Source organism: Panulirus ornatus, chromosome 4, assembly GCF_036320965.1.
Source record: "Panulirus ornatus isolate Po-2019 chromosome 4, ASM3632096v1, whole genome shotgun sequence".
Lineage (NCBI taxonomy): Eukaryota > Metazoa > Arthropoda > Malacostraca > Decapoda > Palinuridae > Panulirus > Panulirus ornatus.
Genome location: NC_092227.1, coordinates 19,286,908 through 19,308,687, shown reverse-complemented (window position 1 = coordinate 19,308,687; position 21,780 = coordinate 19,286,908). Strand labels below are relative to the sequence as shown.

At 42.2% G+C, this 21,780-nt stretch overlaps 1 protein-coding gene across 2 annotated transcripts in view; it reads left to right on the top strand.

Annotated features, from left to right (window-relative positions):
* Nucleotides 1-21,780, top strand: part of LOC139765931 (uncharacterized) — a 91,885-nt gene that overhangs the window by 34,005 nt on the left and 36,100 nt on the right. For both annotated transcript variants that reach the window (XM_071693919.1, XM_071693909.1), the window contains one exon: nt 8,081-8,160. In XM_071693919.1, the coding sequence (XP_071550020.1) occupies nt 8,081-8,160 (80 nt within the window). The remainder of the gene's footprint in view (nt 1-8,080; nt 8,161-21,780) is intronic.

Below are 21,780 nucleotides of genomic sequence, written 5' to 3'. Positions count from 1 at the left end.
CCTGCCACCTTGCCGGCTTTCATCTTCTGCAAAGCTTTCACTACCTCTTTACCAAACCATTCTCCCTGACGCTCTCACTTCATGTACCACCCCGACCAAAACACTCTATATCTGCCACTCTGTCATCAAAGACATTCAACAAACCTTCAAAATACTCACTCCATCTCCTTCTCACTTCATCACTACTTATTACCTCCCCATTTGCCCCCTTCACCAATGTTCTCACTTGTTCTCTTGTCTTACACACCTCATTTACCTCCTTCCAAAAATCGTCTTATTTATTTATTTATTATACTTTGTCGCTGTCTCCTGCGTTAGCGAGGTAGCACAAGGAAACAGATGAAAGAATGGACCAACCCACCCACATACACATGTATATACGTAAATGCCCACACATGCACATATACATACCTATACATTTCAGTGTATACATACATATACATACACAGACATATACATATATACACATGCACATATTCATACATGCTGCCTTCATCCATTCCCGCCGCCACCCCACCACACATGAAATGACATCCCCATCCCCCCGCATGCACGCGAGGTAACGCTAGGAAAGGACAACAAAGGCCACATTCGTCCACACTCAGACTCTAGTTGTCATGTATAATGCACTGAAACTACAGCTCCCTTTCCACATCAAGGCCCCACAAAACTTTCCATGGTTTACCCCAGATGCTTCACATGCCCTGGTTCAGTCTATTGACCACAGTATACCACATCGTTCCAATTTACTCTATTCCTTGCACACCTTTTACCTTCCTGTATGATATGGCCCCAATCACTCAAAATCTTTTTCACTCCATCCTTCCAACTCCAATTTGATCTCCCACTTCTCATTCCCTCCACCTCTGACACATATCCTCTTTGTCAATCTTTCCTCACTCATTCCTTCCATGTGATCAAACCATTTCAATACACCCTCTTCTGCTCTCTCAGCCACACTTTTTATTCCCACACATCTCTCTTACCCTTTCATTACTTACTCAATCAAACCACCTTACACCACATATTGTTCTGAAACATCTCCTTTCCAGCACATCCACCCTCCTCCGCACAACCCTATCTATCGCCCATGCCTCACAACCATATATCATTGTTGGAACGACTATTACTTCAAACATACCCAGTTTTCCTTTCCAAGATAACATTCTCGCCTTCCACACATTCTTCAATAATCCCAGAACCTTCGCCCCCTCCCCAACCCTGTAACTCACTAAATCCACCCCCAGAAATCTAAAACACTCTACTTCCTCCAGTTTTTCTCCATTCAAACTTAAGTCCCAATTTACTTGTTCTTCAGCCTTACTCAACCTAATAACCTTGCTCTTATTCCCATTTACTCTCAGGTTTCTTTTTTCACCGACTTTAACAAACTCAGTCACCAACTTCTGCAGTTTCTCACCCGAATCACCCACCAGCGCTGTATTATCAGCAAACAACAACTGACTCACTTCCCAAGCCCTCTCATCCACAACAGACTGCACCCTCTCTCCAAAACTCTTGCATTCACCTCCTCCGCACAACCCTATCTATCGCCCATGCCTCGCAACCATATATCATTGTTGGAACCACTATTACTTCAAACATACCCAGTTTTCCTTTCCAAGATAACATTCTCGCCTTCCACAAATTCTTTAATAATCCCAGAACCTTCGCCCCCTCCCCAACCCTGTAACTCACTAAATCCACCCCCAGAAAAACTAAAACACCTACTTCCCCCAGTTTTTCTCCATTCAAACTTAATCCCCCAAATTTTTCCTTTTTTCCCTTACCCCTTTAATTGTTTTTATTTCCCCTTTTTCTTCAATTTCTTTTTCACCACTTTAAACCAAAAATCAGTCAAACCAACCCCCTGTACCCCCCAGGGAAAAAAACAACAACTGAAATCACTTCCCAAGCCCCCCTCACCACAACAGACCCGCCCCTCTCTCCAAAACCATGGAGACATCACGCAACCCTGCTGCAAACCGACATTCACTGGGAACCAATCACTTTCCTCTCTTCCTACTCGTACACATGCCTTACATCCTTGGTAAAAACTTTTCACTGCTTCTAGCAGCATACCTCCCGCACCTTATACTCTTAAAACCTTCCACGAAGCATCTCTATCAACCCTGTCATGTGCTTTCTCCAGATCCATAAATACTACATACAAATCCCTCTATTTTTCTAAGAATTTCTCACATACATGCTTCAAAGCAAACACCTGATCCACACATCCTCTACCAGTTCTGAAACCACACTGCTCTTCCCCAATCTGATGCCTTTACCCTCTCAATCAATACCCTCCCATATAATTTCTCAGGAATACTCAACAAACTTATGCCTCTGTAATTTGAACACTCAACTTTATCCCCTTTGCCTTCATACAATGGCACTATGCATACAAACCGCCAATCCTCAGCCACTTCACCATGATCCATACATACATTGAGTATCCTTACCAACCAATCAACAACACAGTCACCCCTTTTTTAATAAATTCCACTGCAGTACCATCCAAACCTGCCACCTTGCCGGCTTTCATCTTCTGCAAAGCTTTCACTACCTCTTTACCAAACCATTCTCCCTGACGCTCTCACTTCATGTACCACCCCGACCAAAACACTCTATATCTGCCGCTCTGTCATCAAAGACATTCAACAAACCTTCAAAATACTCACTCCATCTCCTTCTCACTTCATCACTACTTATTACCTCCCCATTTGCCCCCTTCACCAATGTTCTCACTTGTTCTCTTGTCTTACACACCTCATTTACCTCCTTCCAAAAATCGTCTTATTTATTTATTTATTATACTTTGTCGCTGTCTCCTGCGTTAGCGAGGTAGCACAAGGAAACAGATGAAAGAATGGACCAACCCACCCACATACACATGTATATACGTAAATGCCCACACATGCACATATACATACCTATACATTTCAGTGTATACATACATATACATACACAGACATATACATATATACACATGCACATATTCATACATGCTGCCTTCATCCATTCCCGCCGCCACCCCACCACACATGAAATGACATCCCCATCCCCCCGCATGCACGCGAGGTAACGCTAGGAAAGGACAACAAAGGCCACATTCGTCCACACTCAGACTCTAGTTGTCATGTATAATGCACTGAAACTACAGCTCCCTTTCCACATCAAGGCCCCACAAAACTTTCCATGGTTTACCCCAGATGCTTCACATGCCCTGGTTCAATCTATTGACCACAGTATACCACATCGTTCCAATTTACTCTATTCCTTGCACACCTTTTTACCCTCCTGTATGATATGGCCCCAATCACTCAAAATCTTTTTCACTCCATCCTTCCAACTCCAATTTGATCTCCCACTTCTCATTCCCTCCACCTCTGACACATATCCTCTTTGTCAATCTTTCCTCACTCATTCCTTCCATGTGATCAAACCATTTCAATACACCCTCTTCTGCTCTCTCAGCCACACTTTTTATTCCCACACATCTCTCTTACCCTTTCATTACTTACTCAATCAAACCACCTTACACCACATATTGTCCTGAAACATCTCCTTTCCAGCACATCCACCCTCCTCCGCACAACCCTATCTATCGCCCATGCCTCACAACCATATATCATTGTTGGAACGACTATTACTTCAAACATACCCAGTTTTCCTTTCCAAGATAACATTCTCGCCTTCCACACATTCTTCAATAATCCCAGAACCTTCGCCCCCTCCCCAACCCTGTAACTCACTAAATCCACCCCCAGAAATCTAAAACACTCTACTTCCTCCAGTTTTTCTCCATTCAAACTTAAGTCCCAATTTACTTGTTCTTCAGCCTTACTCAACCTAATAACCTTGCTCTTATTCCCATTTACTCTCAGCTTTCTTTTTTCACCGACTTTAACAAACTCAGTCACCAACTTCTGCAGTTTCTCACCCGAATCACCCACCAGCGCTGTATTATCAGCGAACAACAACTGACTCACTTCCCAAGCCCTCTCATCCACAACAGACTGCACCCTCTCTCCAAAACTCTTGCATTCACCTCCTCCGCACAACCCTATCTATCGCCCATGCCTCGCAACCATATATCATTGTTGGAACCACTATTACTTCAAACATACCCAGTTTTCCTTTCCAAGATAACATTCTCGCCTTCCACACATTCTTCAATAATCCCAGAACCTTCGCCCCCTCCCCAACCCTGTAACTCACTAAATCCACCCCCAGAAATCTAAAACACTCTACTTCCTCCAGTTTTTCTCCATTCAAACTTAAGTCCCAATTTACTTGTTCTTTAGCCTTACTCAACCTAATAACCTTGCTCTTATTCCCATTTACTCTCAGCTTTCTTTTTTCACCGACTTTAACAAACTCAGTCACCAACTTCTGCAGTTTCTCACCCGAATCACCCACCAGCGCTGTATTACCAGCGAACAACAAGTGACTCACTTCCCAAGCCCTCTCATCCACAACAGACTGCACCCTCTCTCCAAAACTCTTGCATTCACCTCCCTAACAACCCCATCCATAAACAAATTAAACAACCATGGAGACATCACGCACCCCTTCCGCAAACGGACATTCACAGGGAACCAATCACTTTCGTCTCTTCCTACTCGTACACATGCCTTACATCCTCGATAAAGGCTTTTCACTGCTTCTTGCAACTTACCTTCCACACCATATACTCTTAATACCTTGCACAGAGCATCTCTATCAACTCTTATTATATGCCTTCTCCAGATCCATAAATGCTACGTACAAATCCATCTGCTTTTCCAAGTATTTCTCACATACATTCTTCAAAGCAAACACTTGATCCACACATCCTGCACCACTTCTGAAACCACACTGTTCCTCCCAAATCTGATGCTCTGTACATGCCTTTACCCTTTCAGTCAATACCCTCCAATATACTTTTCCAGGAATACTCAACAAACTTATACCTCTGTAATTTGGACACTCACCTTTATCCCCTTTGCCTTTGTACGATGGCACTATATATGCATTCCGCCAATCCTCAGGCACTTCACCATGAACCATACATACATTGAATATCCTCACCAACCAGTCAACAACAGAGTCATCCTCTTTTTTAATATATTCCTCAGCAACACCATTCAAACCCACCGCCTTGCTGGCTTTCATCTTACGCAACGTTTTCACTACCTCTTCTCTGTTTCCCAAATGATTCTCCCTGACCCTCTCACTTCGCACACCACTTTGACCAAAACGCCCTATATCTCCTACTCTATCGTGAAACACATTCAACAGTCCTTCAAAATACTCACTCAACCTCTGTCTCACTTTACCACTACTTGTTATTACCTTCCCATTTGCCCCCTTCACCGATGTTCCCATATGTTCTCTTGCCTTATGCACTTTATTTACCTCCTTCCAAAATATCTTTTCATTCTCCCTAAAATTTGATACTCTCTCACCCTAATCTCATTTGCCCTCTTTTCCACCTTTTGCACCTTTCTCTTGACCTCTTGCCTCTTTGTTTTATACATCTCCCAGTCATTTGCACTATTTCCCTGCAAATATCGTCCAAATGCCTCTCTCTTCTCTTTCACTAACAATCTTACTTCTTCATCCCACCACTCACTACCCTTTCTAATCTACTCATCTCCCACCTTTCTCATGCCACAGGCATCTTTTGTGCAAGCCATCACTGCTTCCCTAGATAAATCCCATTCCTCCACTCCCCTTACATCATTTGCTCTCACCTTTATCCATCCCGCACTCAATATCTCCTAGTACTTTCTCACATGAGTCTCCTTTCCAAGCTCACTTACTCTCGCCACTCTCTTCACCCCAACACTTGCTCTTCTTTTCTGAAAACCTCTACATGTCTTCACCTTCACCTCCACAAGATAATGATCAGTCATCTCTCCAGTTGCACCTCTTAGCACATTAACAACCAAAAGTCTTTCTTTCACGCACCTATCAATTAACACGTAATTCAATAATGCTCTCTAGCCATCTCTCCAACTTACATACATATACCTATGTATATCTCTTTTCAAACCAGGTATTCCAATTACCAGTCTTTTTTCAGCACACAAATCTACAAGCTCTTCACCATTTCCATTTACAACACTGAACACCCCATGTACACCAGTTATACCCTCAACTGCCACATTACTCACCTTTGCATTGAAATCACCCATCACTATAACCCAGTCTCATGCATCAAAGATGCTAACACACTCACTCAGCTGCTCCCAAAACACTTACCTCTCATGATCTTTCTTTTCATGACCAGGTGCATGGGCACCAGTAATCACCCATCTCTCTCCATCTACTTTCATTTTACCCATATCAATCTAGAGTTTACTTTCTTACACTCTGCCACATACTCCCACAACTCCTGCTTCAGGAGTAGTGCTACTCCTTCCTTTGCTCTTGTCCTCTCACCAACCCCTGGCTTTACTCCCAAGACATTCCCAAACTACTCCTCCCCTTTACCCTTGAGCTTCATTTCACTCAGAGCCAAAACATCCAGGTTCCTTTCCTCAAACATACTACCTATCTCTCCTTTTTTCTCATCTTGATCACATCGACACACATTGAGACACCCCAATGTGAGCCTTCGAGGAGGATGAGCTCTCTCCACATGACTCCTTCTGTTTTCCCTTTTAGAGTGTTAAAATTTAACAATACTCTCTCACCCCATCTCTCACTTGCACTCTTTTTCATCTCTTCGACCTTTTTCTTGACCTCCTGCCTCTTTCTTTAATACATCTCTCAGTCATTTGCACTACTTCCCTGCAAAAATTGTCCAAATGCCTCTCTCTTCTCTTTTGCTAACAATCATACTTCTTCATCCGGCTACTCATTACCCTTTCTAATCTGCTTACCTCCCACCTTTCTCATGCCACAAGCATGTCTTGTGCAAGCCATCACTGCTTCCCTAAATACATCCCATTCCTCCCCCACTCCCTTTACATCATTTGCTCTCACCTTTTGCTATTCTCCACTCAATCTCTCCTGGTACTTCCTTGCACAGTCTCCATTTCAAGCTCCTTTACTCTCACCACTCTCTTCTCCCCAACATTCTCTCTTCTTTTCTGAAAACCTCTAAAAATCTTCACCTTTGCCTCCACAAGATAGTGATCAGACATTCCTACAGCTACCCCTCTCTGCACATTAAAATCCAAAAGTCTCTCTTTTACATGCCTATCATTTAATACATAATGCAATAGTGCTCTCTGGCCAACTCTCCTACTCACATGTGTATACTTATGCATATCTCTCTTTTTAAGCCAGGTATTCCCAATCATGAGTCCTTTTTCATCACACAAATCTACAAGCTCTTCACCATTTCTATTTACAACACTGAACACCCCATGTGCACCAGTTATACCCTCAACTGCCACATTACTCACCTTCGCATTCAAATCACCCATCACTATAACCCTGTCTCGTGCATCAAAGCTGCTAACACACTTACTCAGCTGCTCCCAAAATACTTGCCTCTCATGATCTTTCTTCTCTTGACCAGTTGCATAGGCATCAATAATCACCCATCTCTCTACACCCACTTTCAGTTTTACCCATATCAATCTAGAATTCACTTTCTCACACTCTATCACATATTCCACCAACTTCTGCTTCAGGAGTAGTGCTACTCCCTCCTTTGCTCTTATCCTCTCATCAACCCCTGACTTTACTCCCAAGACATTCCCAAACTACTCTCCCCCTTTACCCTCGAGCTTTATGCTGATATTTCATCTGTATATGTTGTATGATCATAAGTTTCCATTATATATTAATGGATTTGATAGTCATAGGTTAATCAGACTAGTTAGCCACTACATTGGTAAAATATCTGGATGCTGCTTGTAAGGTGATTACTTATTTATTTTTTCAGTCTTGATAGGCTCCTTTTGCAATTCTACCGAGCATCACTGCTTGATTCCTGAATTGTGAATATGATTTAAAAATGTGCGTAATATGAACGATTACTGATAAACCAAAATATCAAATTTGGGAAATACATGCATTTATTGACTTTTATGTTTGGAATGTGACATTAAAGTTGTGAGATTTTTTTTCTATTTTTTAGCTGCGGCACTCTATTACTTAGCAGAGTTGGTAGAAGAATACACAAGCACAGCAGCCAAAGTTTTAAGATACTGGATATGGGTAAGTTGCTTTTATTTCATTATTTCAGTAAAAAGTAAAGCAAATCCTTTTACTTTTTGCTATTTTGAAGACTAGAATTAGATGCAGACTTTCAGTTTTCATTTATGACAATTTTCTATGCTCAGGAGAGATGAAATTTTAATTGATCGATTGTTGCTATGCATTTGTGGATGTTAGCAGACTGCCTGAAAGTGTTAACATCATGAGTAATCTCATTTGATAAGGGCGTAGTATAATCAGCAGAATAAATGGAGTACAGCATTGTATAGTACCATGCCCCAGAGGAGTCTGCTGCACCATACTAACGCATGGAGTGCAGCCGTAAAGCTACAAGAATCCAGAAAAGAGTTTCCTTAGGTCTCTTAATAATAATGACAAAATTAGTTATGATACTGATAATGATAATAATGATGGTAATGAATATTGTTATTATTATTATTATTATTATTATTATTATTATTATTATTATTATTATTATTATTATCATATGGTTGCGAGGTGTGGACTATAGATAGGGTTGTACGGAGGAGGGTGGATGTTTTGGAAATGAAATGTTTGAGGACAATATGTGGTGTGAGGTGGTTTGATCGAGTAAGTAATGAAAGAGTAAGAGAGATGTGTGATAATAAAAAGTGTGGTTGAGAGAGCAGAAGAGTGTATTGAAATGGTTTGGTCACAAGGAGAGAATGAGTGAGGAAAGATTGACAAAGAGGATATTTTTGTCAGAGGTGGAGGGAACGAGGAGAAGTGGGAGACCAAATTGGAGGTGGAAGGATGGAGTAAAAAAGATATATAGCAGTAGGGGCCTGAACATACAGGAGAGTGCAAGTTGTGCAAGGAATAGAGTGAATTGGAACGGTGTGGTATACTGGGGCCGACGTGCTGTCATTGGAAACAGACGAAGAATGGCCCAACCACCCACACACATACATATATACACAAACGCCCTTACATGCGCATATACATATGTGAACATTTCAATGTATACATACATATACATACACAGGCATATACGTATATACACATGTACGTATTCATATTTGCTGCCTTCATCCATTCCTATTGCCACCCCACCACACATGAAATAGCATTCCCCCCTTTCCAGTGAAGTAGCACCAGGAAAAGACACAAAGGCCACATTCGTTCACACTCAGTCTCTAGCTCCCATGTGCAATGCTTCAAAACCACAGCTCCCTTTCCACATCCAGGCCCCACAGACCTTTCCATAGTTTACCCCAGATGCTTGTCATGCCCCAGTTCAATCCATTGACAGCACGTCCAACCTGGTATACCACATCATTCCAATTCACTCCATTACTTGCATGCCTTTCACCTTCCTGCATGTTCAGGCCCCGATCACTCAAAATCTTTTTCACTCCATCCTTCCACGTCCAGTTTGGTCTCCCACTTCTTCTTCCCTCCACCTCTGACACATATAACCTCTTTGTCAATCTTTCCTCACTCATTCTCTCCATGTATCCACACCATTTCAACACACCCCCTTCTGCTCTCTCAACCACAGTCTTTTTATTACCATACACCTCTCTTACCCTTTCATTATTTACTTGACCAAACCACCTTACACCACATATTGACCTCAAACATCTCATTTCCAACACATCCACCCTCCTCCACACAACTCTATCTATAGCCCATGCCTCGCAACCATATAACATCGTTGGAACCACTATTCCTTCAAACATACCCATATTTGCTCTCCGAGATAATGTTCTCATCTTCCACACATTTTTCAACGTTCTCAGAACCTTTGCCCCCTCCCCTACCCTATGACTCATATCCACTTACATGGTTCCATCTGCTGCTAAGTCCTCTCCCAGATATCTAAATCACTTCACTTCCTCCAGTTTTTCTCCATTCAAACTTGCCTCCAAATTAACTTGTCCCTCAATGATACTGAACCTAATAACCTTGCTCTTATTCACACTTACTCTCAACTTTCTTCTTTCACACACTTAACCAAACTTAGTCACCAACTTCTGCAGTTTCTCACCCGAATCACCCACCAGCGCTGTATCAATAGCGGACAGCAACTGACTCACTTCCCGAGTCCTCTCATCCAGAACAGACTGCATACTTGTCCTCTCCAAAATGCTTACATTCACCTCCCTAACCACTCCATCCATAAACAAATTAGACAGCCATGGAGACATCACGCACCCCTGCCGCAAACCAACATTCACTGGGAACCAGTCACTTTTCTCTCTTCCTACTCTTACATATGCCTTACATCCTTGGTAAAAACTTTTTGCTGCTTCTAGCAACTTACCTCCCACACCATATACTCTTAAAACCTTCCCATCTGTTTTTCAAAGAATTTCTGTCATACATTCTTCAAAGCAAACACCTGATCCACACATCCTCTACCACCTCTGAAACCACATTGCTCTTCCCCAGTCTGATGCTCTGTACATACCTTTACCCTCTCAATCAGTACCCTCCCATATAATTTCCCGGGAATACTCAACAAATGCCTCTGTGATTTTAACACCCACCTTTATCCCCTATGCCTTTGTACAATTGCACTATGCATACATTACGCCAATTCTCAGTCACTTCCCCAACATCCAGACATACATTGAATATCCTAACCAACCAATCAACTACACAGTCACCCCCTTTTTTAATAAATTCCACTGCAGTACCATCCAAACCCGCCGCCTTGCCAGCTTTCATCTTCCGCAAAGCTTTCACTACCTCTTCTCTCTTTACTAAACCATTCTCCCTGACCCTCTCACCACCCACCACCCTGACCAAAACACCCTATGTCTGCTACTCTGTCATCTAACACATTCCACAAACCTTCAAAATACTCAATCCATCTCCTCACTTCATCACTACTTGTTATTATCTCCCCATTTTCCCCCTTCATCAGTTTTCTCACTTATTTTCTTGTCTTATGCATGTCATTTACCTCCTTCTAAAACATCTTTTTATTCTCCTAAAATTTAATGATACTCTCTCACCCCAACTCTCATTTGCCCTCTTTTTCACCTCTTGCACCTTTCTGTTGACCTCCTGCCACTTTCTTTTATACGTCTCCCAGTCATTTGCAGTACTTCCTTGCAAAAATTGTCCAAACTCCTCTCTCTTCTCTTTCACTAACAATGTTACGTCATCCAACTCTCTCTTCTCTTTCACTAACAATGTTACTTCTTCATCCCACTACTCACTACCCTTTCTAATCTGCCCACCTCCCACCTTTCTCATGCCACATGCATCTTTTGCACAGGCCATCACTACTTCCCTAAATGCATCCCATTCCTCCCCCACTCCCCTTATGTCATTTGCTGTCACCTTTTGCCATTCTTCACTCAATCTCTCTTGGTACTTCCTCACACAAGTCTCCTTTCCAAGCTCACTTACTCTCATCACTCTCTTCTCCCCATCATTCTCTCTTCTTTTCTGGAAACCTCTAAAAATCTTCAACTTTGCCTCCACAAGATTTTGATCAGGCATCCTCCAGCTGCCCCTCTCTGCACATTACCGTTCAAAAGTCTCTCTTTTACATGCCTATCAATTAACATGTCATCCAATAATGCCCTCTGACCATCCCTCCCACTCACATATGTATACTTATGTATATCTCTCTTTTTAAACTGGTTTTCCCAATCACAAATCCTTTTTCAGCATGCAAATCCACAAGCTCATCACCATTTCCATTTACTACACTTAACACCCATCCTTGTATTTAAATTTCCAAAAGGAGAAACAGAAGGAGTCATGCGGGGAGTGTTCATCCTCCTCAAAGGCTCAGATTGAGGTGTCTGAATGTGTGTGGATGTAACCAAGGTGAGAAAAAAAGGAGATATAGTTAGTATGTTTGAGGAAAGTAATCTGGATGTTTTGGCTCTGAGTGAAACGAAGCTCAAGGGTAAAGGGGAAGAGTGGTTTGGTAATGTCTTGGGGTAAAGTCAGGGGTTGGTGAGAGGTCAAGAGCAAAGGATGGAGTATCACTACTCTTGAAGCATGAGTTGTGGGAGTATGTGATAGAGTGTAAGAAAGTAAATTCTAGATTGATATTGGTAAAACTGAAAGTGGGAGGAGGGAAATGGGTGATTATTGGTGCTAATGCACCTGTTTATGAGAAGAAAGATCATGAGAGGCAAGTGTTTTGGGAGCAGCTGAGTGAGTGTGTTAGCAGCTTTGATGCACGAGACCGGGTTATAGTGCCGGCTGATTTGAATGGAAAGGTGAGTAATGTGGCAGTTGAGGGTATAATTGGTGTACATGGGGTGTTCAGTTTTGTAAATGGAAATGTTGTAGAGTTTTTGGATTTGTGTGCTGAAAAAGACTGGTGTTTGGGAATACCTGGCTTAAAAGGAGAGATATACATGATTATACATATGTGAGTAGGAAAGATGGCCAGAGGGCATTATTGGATTATGGGTTAATTGATAGGCATGTAAAAGAGAGACTTTTGAATGCTAATGTGCTGAGAGGGGCAGCTGGAGGGATATCTGATTACTTTCTTGTGGAGGCAAAGATGAAGATTTTTAGAGGTTTTATGAAAAGAAGAGAGGATGTTGGGGAGAAGAAAGTGGTGAGAGTAAGTGAGCTTGGAAAGGAGTCTTGTATGAGGAAGTACCAGGAGAGATCGAGTGTAGAATGGCAAAAGGTGAGAGTAAATGACGTAAGGGGAGTGGGGGAGGAATGGAATGTATTTGGGGAAGCAGTGAAGGCTTGTGCAAAAGATGCTTGTGGCATGAGAAAGGTAGGAGGTAGGCAGATTAAAAAGGGTTATGAGTGGTGGGATGAAGAAATAACATTGCTAGTTAAAGAGAAGAGAGAGGTGTTTGGATGATTTTTGCAGATAAATAGTGCAGATGACTGGGAGATGTACAAAAGAAAGCTGCAGGAGGTCAAGAGAAATGTGCAAGCAGTGAAAAAGAGGGCAAACAAGAGTTAGGGTGAGAGTATCATTCGGTTTTTGGGAAAATAAAAAGATATTTTAGAAGGAGGTAAATAAAGTGCATAAGACAAGAGAACAAATGGGAACATCGGTGAAGGTGGCAGATGGGGAGGTAATAACAAGTAGTGATGAAGTCACGAGATGGAGTGAATATTTTGAAGGTTTGTTGAACGTCTTTGATGATAGAGTGGCAGATATAGGGTGTTTTGGTTGGGGTGGTGGACAAAGTAGAGGATCAGGGAGAATGGTTTGGTGAACAGAGAAGAGGAAGTGAAAGCTGGCAAGGCAGCAGGTTTGGATGGTATTGCAGTGGAATTTATTTAAAAAGGGGTGACTGTGTTGTTGATTGGTTGGTAAGTATATTCAGTTTATGTATGGTTCATGGTGTAGTGCCTGAGGATTGGCAGAACGCATGCATAGTGCAATTACACAAAGGCAAAGGGGATAAAGGTGAGTGTTTAAATTACAAAGGCATAAGTTTGTTGAGTATTCCTGGGAAATTGTATGGGAGGGTATTGATTGAGAGGGTAAAGGCATGTGCAGAGCATCAGACTGGGGAGGAGCAGTTTGGTTTCAGAAGTGGTAGATGATGTGTGGATCAGGTGTTTACTTTGAAGAATGTATATGAGAAATACTTAGAAAAACAGATGGATTTGTATGTAGTATTTATGCATCTGGAGAGCGCATATGATAGGGTGGATAGAGATACTTTTTGGAAGGTTTTTTGAGTATATGGTGTGGGAGGTAAGTTGTTAGAAGCAGTGAAAAGTTTTTACCAAGGATGTAAGGCATGTATGTGAGTAGGAAGAGAGGAAAGTGATTGGTTCCCAGTGAATGTCGGTTTGTGGCAGGGTTGCGTGATGTCTCCATGATTGTTTGATTTGTTTATGGATCGGGTGGTTAGGGAGGTGAATGCAAGAGTTTTGGAGAGAGGGGCAAGTAGCAGTCTGTTGTGGATGAGATGGCTTGGGAAGTGAGTCAGTTGTTGTTTGCTGATGATACAGCACTGGTGGCTGATTCAGGTGAGAAACTGCAGAAGTTGGTGACTGAGTTTCATAAAGTGTGAGAAAGAAGAAAATTGAGAGTAAATATGAACAAGTGCAAGGTTATTAGGTTCAGTAGGGCTGAGGGACAAGTAAATTAGGAGTAAGTTTGAATGGAGAAAAACTGGAGGAAGTGGAGTGTTTTAGATATCTGGGAGTGGCCTTAGCAGTGGATGGAACCATGGAAGAGGAAGTGAGTCACAGGGTAGGGGAGGGAGCGGTTCTGGGAGCATTGAAGAATGTGTCGAAGGCGAGAATCTTATCTCGGAGAGCAAAACTTGGTATATTTGAAGGAAAAGTGTTTCCAACGATGTTATATGGTTGCAAGGCATGGGCTAGATAAGGTTGTGTGGAGGAGGGTGGATGTGTTGGAAATGAAATGTTTGAGGTCAGTATGTGGTGTGGAGTGGGTTGATCAAGTAAGTAGTGGAAGGGTAAGAGAGATGTGTGGTAATAAAAAGAGTGTGGTTGAGCAAGCAGAAAAGGATATATTGAAATGGTTTGGTCATTTGGAGAGAATGATTGAGGAAAGATGGACAAAGAGGATATATGTCGGAGGTGGAGGGAAGAAGGAGAAGCTGGAGACCAGGTTGGAGGTGGATGAATGGAGTAAAAAAGATTTTGAGCAATCGGGGCCTGAGTATACAGGAGGGTGAGAGGCATGCAAGGAATAGAGTAAATTGGAATGATGTGCTATAATGGGGTCGACATGCTGTCAGTGGATTGAACTAAGGCATGTCAAGCATCTAGGGTAAACCATGGAAAGGTCTGTGGTGCCTTGATGTGGAAAGGGAGTTGTGGTTTCGGTGCATTATACATGAGAGCTAGAGACTGAATGTGAGCAAATGTGGCCTTTTTGTCTGTTCCTGTTGCTGCCTCGCTGGAGGGGGGGGGGGCTATTTCATGTGTGTCAGGGTAGTGATGGGAATGGATGAAGCCAGGAAGTATGAATATGTATATGTGTATATATGTATATATCTGTGTATGTATATGTTGAATGTATATGTATGTATATGTGCATGTGTGGATGTTTCTGTTTATACATGTGTATGTGGGTGGGTTGGGCCATTCCTCACATATTTTCCTGTGCTACCTTGCTAATATGGGAGACAGCCGTTGAGTATGATAAATAACTTTTTAAAAGGGGAAGCTGTTGAGTATGATAGATAACTTTCTAAAAGGCGAAACAGAAGGAGTCATGCAGGGAGTGCTCATCCTCCTCGAAGGCTCAGATTGGGGTGTCTAAATGTGTGTAGATCTAACCAAGATGAGAAAAAAGGAGAGATAGGTAGTATGTTTGAGGAAAGGAACCTGGATGTTTTGGCTCTGAGTGAAACGAAGCTCAAGGGTAAAGGGGAAGAGTGGTTTGGGAATGTCTTGGGAATAAAGTCAGGTGTTAGTGAGAGGACAAGAGCAAGGGAAGCAGTAGCACTACTCCTGAAACAGGAGTGGTGGGAGTATGTGATAGAGTGTAAGAAAGTAAACTCTAGATTGATGTGGGTAAAACTGAGAGTGGATGGAGAGAGATGGGTGATTATTGGTGCATATGCACCTGGGCATGAGAAGAAAGATCATGAGAGGCAAGTGTTTTGGGAGATGCTGAGTGAGTGTGTTAGTAGTTTTGATGCACGAGACTGGGTTATAGTGATGGGCGATTTGAATGGAAAGGTGAGTAATGTGGCAGTTCAGGTAATAATTAGTGTACATGGGATATTCAGTGTTAAAAATGGAAATGATGAAGAGCTTGTAGATTTATGTGCTGAAAAAGGACTGGTGATTGGGAATACCTGGTTTAAAAAGAGATATATATATATATATATATATAAGTATACGTATGTAAATAGGAGAGATGGCCAGAGAGCACTATTGGATTACATGTTAATTGATAGGTGCGCGAAAGAGAGACTTTTGGATGTTAATGTGCTGAGAGGTGCAATTGGATGGATGTCTGATCATTATCTTGTGGAGGCGAAGGTGAAGATTTGTAGAGGTTTTCAGAAAAGAAGAGACAATGTTGAGGTGAAGAGAGTGGTGAGAGTAAGTGAGCTTGGGAAGAAGGCTTGTGTGAGGAAGTACTAGGAGAGACTGAGTACAGAATGGAAAAAGATGAGAACAAAGGACTTAAGGGGAGTCGGGGAGGAATGGGATGTATTTAGGGAATCAGTGATGGCTTGCGCAAAAGATGCTTGTGGCATGAGAGGCATGGGAGGTGGGCAGATTAGAAAGGGTAATGAGTGATGGGATGAAGAAGTAAGATTATTAGTGAAAGAGAAGAGAGAGGCATTTGGACGATTTTTGCAGGGAAATAATGCAAATGAATGGGAGGTGTATGAAAAAAAAAAAAAGACATGAGTTCAAGAGAAAGGTGCAAGAGGTGAAAAAGAGGGCAAATGAGAGTTGGAGTGAGAGAGTATCATTAAATTTTAGGGAGAATGAAAAGATGTTTTGGAAGGAGGTAAATAAAGTGCGTAAGACAAGGAAACAAATGGGAACTTCAGTGAAGGGGGCTAATGGGGAGATGATAACAAGTAGTGGTGATGTGAGGAGATGGAGTGAATAGTTTGAAGGTTTGTTGAATGTGTTTGATGATAGATTGACAGATATAGGGTGTTTTGGTCAAGGTGGTGTGCAAAGTCAGAGGGTTAGGGAGAATGATTTGGTAAACAGAGAATAGGTAGTAAAAGCTTTGTGGAAGATGAAAGCTGGCAAGGCAGCGGGTTTGGATGGTATTTCAGTGGAATTTATAAAAAAAAAAAAGGGGGGGGGTGATTGTGTTGTTGACTTGTTCGTAAGGTTATTTATATATGTATGACTCATGAGAAGAAAAAAAGGGCAAATGAGAGTTGGGGTGAGAGAGTATCATTAAATTTTAGGGAGAATAAAAAGATGTTCTGGAAGGAGGTAAATAAAGTGCGTAAGACAAGGGAGCAAATGGGAACTTCGGTGAAGGGCGCAAGTGGGGAGGTGATAACAAGTAGTGGTGATGTGAGAAGGAAATGGAGTGAGTATTTTGAAGGTTTGTTGAATGTGTTTGATGATAGAGTGGCAGATATAGGGTGTTTTGGTCGAGGTGGTGTGCAAAGTGAGAGGGTTAGGGAAAATGATTTGGTAAACAGAGAAGAGGTAGTGAAAGCTATGCGGAAGATGAAAGCCGGCAAGGCAGCGGGTTTGGATGGTATTGCAGTGGAATTTATTAAAAAAGGGGGTGACTGTATTGTTGACTGGTTGGTAAGGTTATTTAATGTATGTATGACTCATGGTGAGGTGCTTGAGGATTGGCGGAATGCGTGCATAGTGCCATTGTACAAAGGCAAAGGGGATAAGAGTGAGTGCTCAAATTACAGAGGTATAAGTTTGTTGAGTATTCCTGGTAAATTATATGGGAGGGTATTGATTGAGAGGGTGAAGGCATGTACAGAGCATCAGATTGGGGAAGAGCAGTGTGGTTTCAGAAGTGGTAGAGGATGTGTGGATCAGGTGTTTGCTTTGAAGAATGTATGTGAGAAATACTTAGAAAAGCAAATGGATTTGTATGTAGCATTTATGGATCTGGAGAAGGCATATGATAGAGTTGATAGAGATGCTCTGTGGAAGGTATTAAGAATATATGGTGTGGGAGGAAAGTTGTTAGAAGCAGTGAAAAGTTTTTATCGAGGATGTAAGGCATGTGTACGTGTAGGAAGAGAGGAAAGTGATTGGTTCTCAGTGAATGTAGGTTTGCGGCAGGGGTGTGTGATGTCTCCATGGTTGTTTAATTTTTTTATGGATGGGGTTGTTAGGGAGGTAAATGCAAGAGTTTTGGAAAGAGGGGCAAGGATGAAGTCTGTTGGGGATGAGAGAGCTTGGGAAGTGAGTCAGTTGTTGTTCGCTGATGATACAGCGCTGGTGGCTGATTCATGTGAGAAACTGCAGAAGCTGGTGACTGAGTTTGGAAAAGTGTGTGGAAGAAGAAAGTTAAGAGTAAATGTGAATAAGAGCAAGGTTATTAGGTACAGTAGGGTTGAGGGTCAAGTCAATTGGGAGGTGAGTTTGAATGGAGAAAAACTGGAGGAAGTGAAGTGTTTTAGATATCTGGGAGTGGATCTGGCAGCGGATGGAACCATGGAAGCGGAAGTGGATCATAGGGTGGGGGAGGGGGCGAAAATCCTGGGGGCCTTGAAGAATGTGTGGAAGTCGAGAACATTATCTCGGAAAGCAAAAATGGGTATGTTTGAAGGAATAGTGGTTCCAACAATGTTGTATGGTTGCGAGGCGTGGGCTATGGATAGAGTTGTTCGCAGGAGGATGGATGTGCTGGAAATGAGATGTTTGAGGACAATGTGTGGTGTGAGGTGGTTTGATCGAGTGAGTAACGTAAGGGTAAGAGAGATGTGTGGAAATAAAAAGAGCGTGGTTGAGAGAGCAGAAGAGGGTGTTTTGAAGTGGTTTGGGCACATGGAGAGGATGAGTGAGGAAAGATTGACCAAGAGGATATATGTGTCGGAGGTGGAGGGAACAAGGAGAAGAGGGAGACCAAATTGGAGGTGGAAAGATGGAGTAAAAAAGATTTTGTGTGATCGGGGCCTGAACATGCAGGAGGGTGAAAGGAGGGCAAGGAATAGAGTGAATTGGAGCGATGTGGTATACCGGGGTTGACGTGCTGTCAGTGGATTGAAGCAGGGCATGTGAAGCGTCTGGGGTAAACCATGGAAAGCTGTGTAGGTATGTATATTTGCGTGTGTGGACGTATGTATATACATGTGTATGGGGGTGGGTTGGGCCATTTCTTTCGTCTGTTTCCTTGCGCTACCTCGCAAACGCGGGAGACAGCGACAAAGTATAATAATAATAATAATGACTCATGATGAGGTGCCTGAGGATTGGATAAAAGTGAGTACTCAAATTACAGAGGTATAAGTTTGTTTGAGTATTCCTGGGAAATTATATGGGAGGGTATTGATTTCCAAAACTCTTGCATTCACCTCCCTAACAACCCCATCCATAAACAAATTAAACAACCATGGAGACATCACACACCCCTGCCGCAAACCTACATTCACTGAAAACCAATCACTTTCCTCTCTTCCTACACGTACACATGCCTTACATCCTCGATAAAAACTTTTCACTGCTTCTAACAACTTGCCTCCCACACCATATATTCTTAATACCTTCTACAGAGCATCTCTATCAACTCTATCATATGCCTTCTCCAGATCCATAAATACTACATACAAATCCATTTGCTTTTCTAAGTATTTCTCACATACATTCCTCAAAGCAAACACCTGATCCACACATCCTCTACCACTTCTGAAACCACACTGCTCTTCCCCAATCTGATACTCTGTACATGCCTTCACCCTCTCAATCAATACCCTCCCATATAATTTCCCAGGAATACTCAACAAACTTATACCTCTGTAATTTGAGCACTCACTTTTAATACCCTTTGCCTTTGTACAATGGCACTATGCAAGCATTCAGCCAATCCTCAGACACCTCACTCTGAGTCATACATACGTCAAATAACCATACCAACCAGTCAACAATACAGGCACCCCGTTTTTTTTAATAAATTCTACTGCAATACCATCCAAACCCACTGCCTTGCCGGCTTTCATCTTCCACAAAGCTTATACTACCTCTTCTCTGTTTACCAAAGCATTCTCCCTAAACCTCTGACTTTGCACACCACCTCAACCAAAACACCCTATATCTGCCACTCTATCATCAAACACATTCAACAAACCTTCAAAATACTCACTCCATCTCCTTCTCACATCACTACTACTTGTTATCACCTCCCAATTGGCCCTCTTCACTGAAGTTCCCATTTGTTCCCTTGTCTTTCGCACTTTATTTACCTCCTTCTAAAACATCATTTTATTCTCCCTAAAATTTCTTGATACTCTCTCACCCCCAACTCTCATTTGCCCTCTTTTTCACCTCTTGCACCTTTCTCCTAACCTCCTGCCTCCTTCTTTTATACCTCTCCCACTCATTTGCATTATTTCCGTGCAAAAATCGTCCAAATGCCTCTCTCTTCTTTTTCACTAACAATCTTACCTCTTCTTCCCACCACTCATTACCCTTTCTAATCTGCCCACCTCCCACGCTTCTCATGCCACAAGCATCTTTTGCGCAAGCCATCACTGCTTCCCTTAATACATTACATTCCTCCCCCACTCCCCTTATGTCCTTTGTTCTTACCTTTTTCCATTCTGTACTCAGTCTCTCGTGGTACTTCCTCACACAAGTCTCCTTCCCAAGCTCACTTACTTTCACCACTCTCTTCACCCCAACATTCTTTCTTCTTTTCTGAAAACCTCTACAAATCTTCACCTTCGCCTCCACAAGATAATGATCAGACATTCCTCTAGTTGCACCTCTCAGCACATTAACATCCAAAAGTCTCTCTCTTCATGTGCCTGTCAATTAACACATAATCCAATAACCCTCTCTGGCATCTCCTCCTACTTCACTTATGTATTCTTATGTATATCTCTCTTTTTAAACCCGGTACTCCCATCACCAGTGCTTTTTCAGCAGAAATCACAAGCTGAGAGGGCAGCTGGAGGGATATCTGATTACTTTCTTGTGGAGGCAAAGATGAAGATTTTTAGAGGTTTTATGAAAAGAAGAGAGGATGTTGGGGAGAAGAAAGTGGTGAGAGTAAGTGAGCTTGAAAGGAGTCTGTAGAGGAAGTACCAAAAGGAGAGATCGAGTGTAGAATGGCAAAAGGTGAGAGTAAATGACGTAAGGGGAGTGGGGGAGGAATGGAATGTATTTGGGGAAGCAGTGAAGGCTTGTGCAAAAGATGCTTGTGGCATGAGAAAGGTAGGAGGTAGGCAGATTAAAAAGGGTAATGAGTGGTGGGATGAAGAAATAACCATAGCTAGTTAAAGAGAAGAGAGAGGTAGTTTGTGATGATTTTTTGCAGATAAATAGTGCAGATGAACTGGGAGATGTACAAAAGAAAGCTGCAGGAGGTCAAGAGAAATGTGCAAGCAGTGAAAAAGAGGGCAAACAAGAGTTAGGGTGAGAGTATCATTCGGTTTTTGGGAAAATAAAAAGATATTTGGAAGGAGGTAAATAAAGTGCATAAGACAAAGAGAATCAATATGGAACATCGGTGAAGGTCGGCAGCTGGGGAGGTGGTACTAACAAGTAGTGATGAAGTCACGAGATGGAGTGAATATTTTGAAGGTTTGTTGAACGTCTTTGATGATAGAGTGGCAGATATAGGGTGTTTTGGTTGGGGTGGTGGACAAAGTAGAGGATCAGGGAGCATTGTTTGGTGAACAAGAAGAGGAAGTGAAAGCGCAAGGCAGCAGAGTTTGGATGGTATTGCAGTGGAATTTAATTAAAAAGGGGTGACTGTGTTGTTGATTGGTTGTAAGTATATTCAGTTTATGTATGGTTCATGGTGTAGTGCCTGAGGATTGGCAGAACGCATGCATAGTGCAATTACACAAAGGCAAAGGGGATAAGAGTGAGTGCTCAAATTACAGAGGTATAAGTTTGTTTGAGTATTCCTGGGAAATTGTATGGGAGGGTATTGATTGAGAGGGTGAAGGCATGTACAGAGCATCAGATTGGGGAAGAGCAGTGTGGTTTCAGAAGTGGTAGAGGATGTGTGGATCAGGTGTTTACTTTGAAGAATGT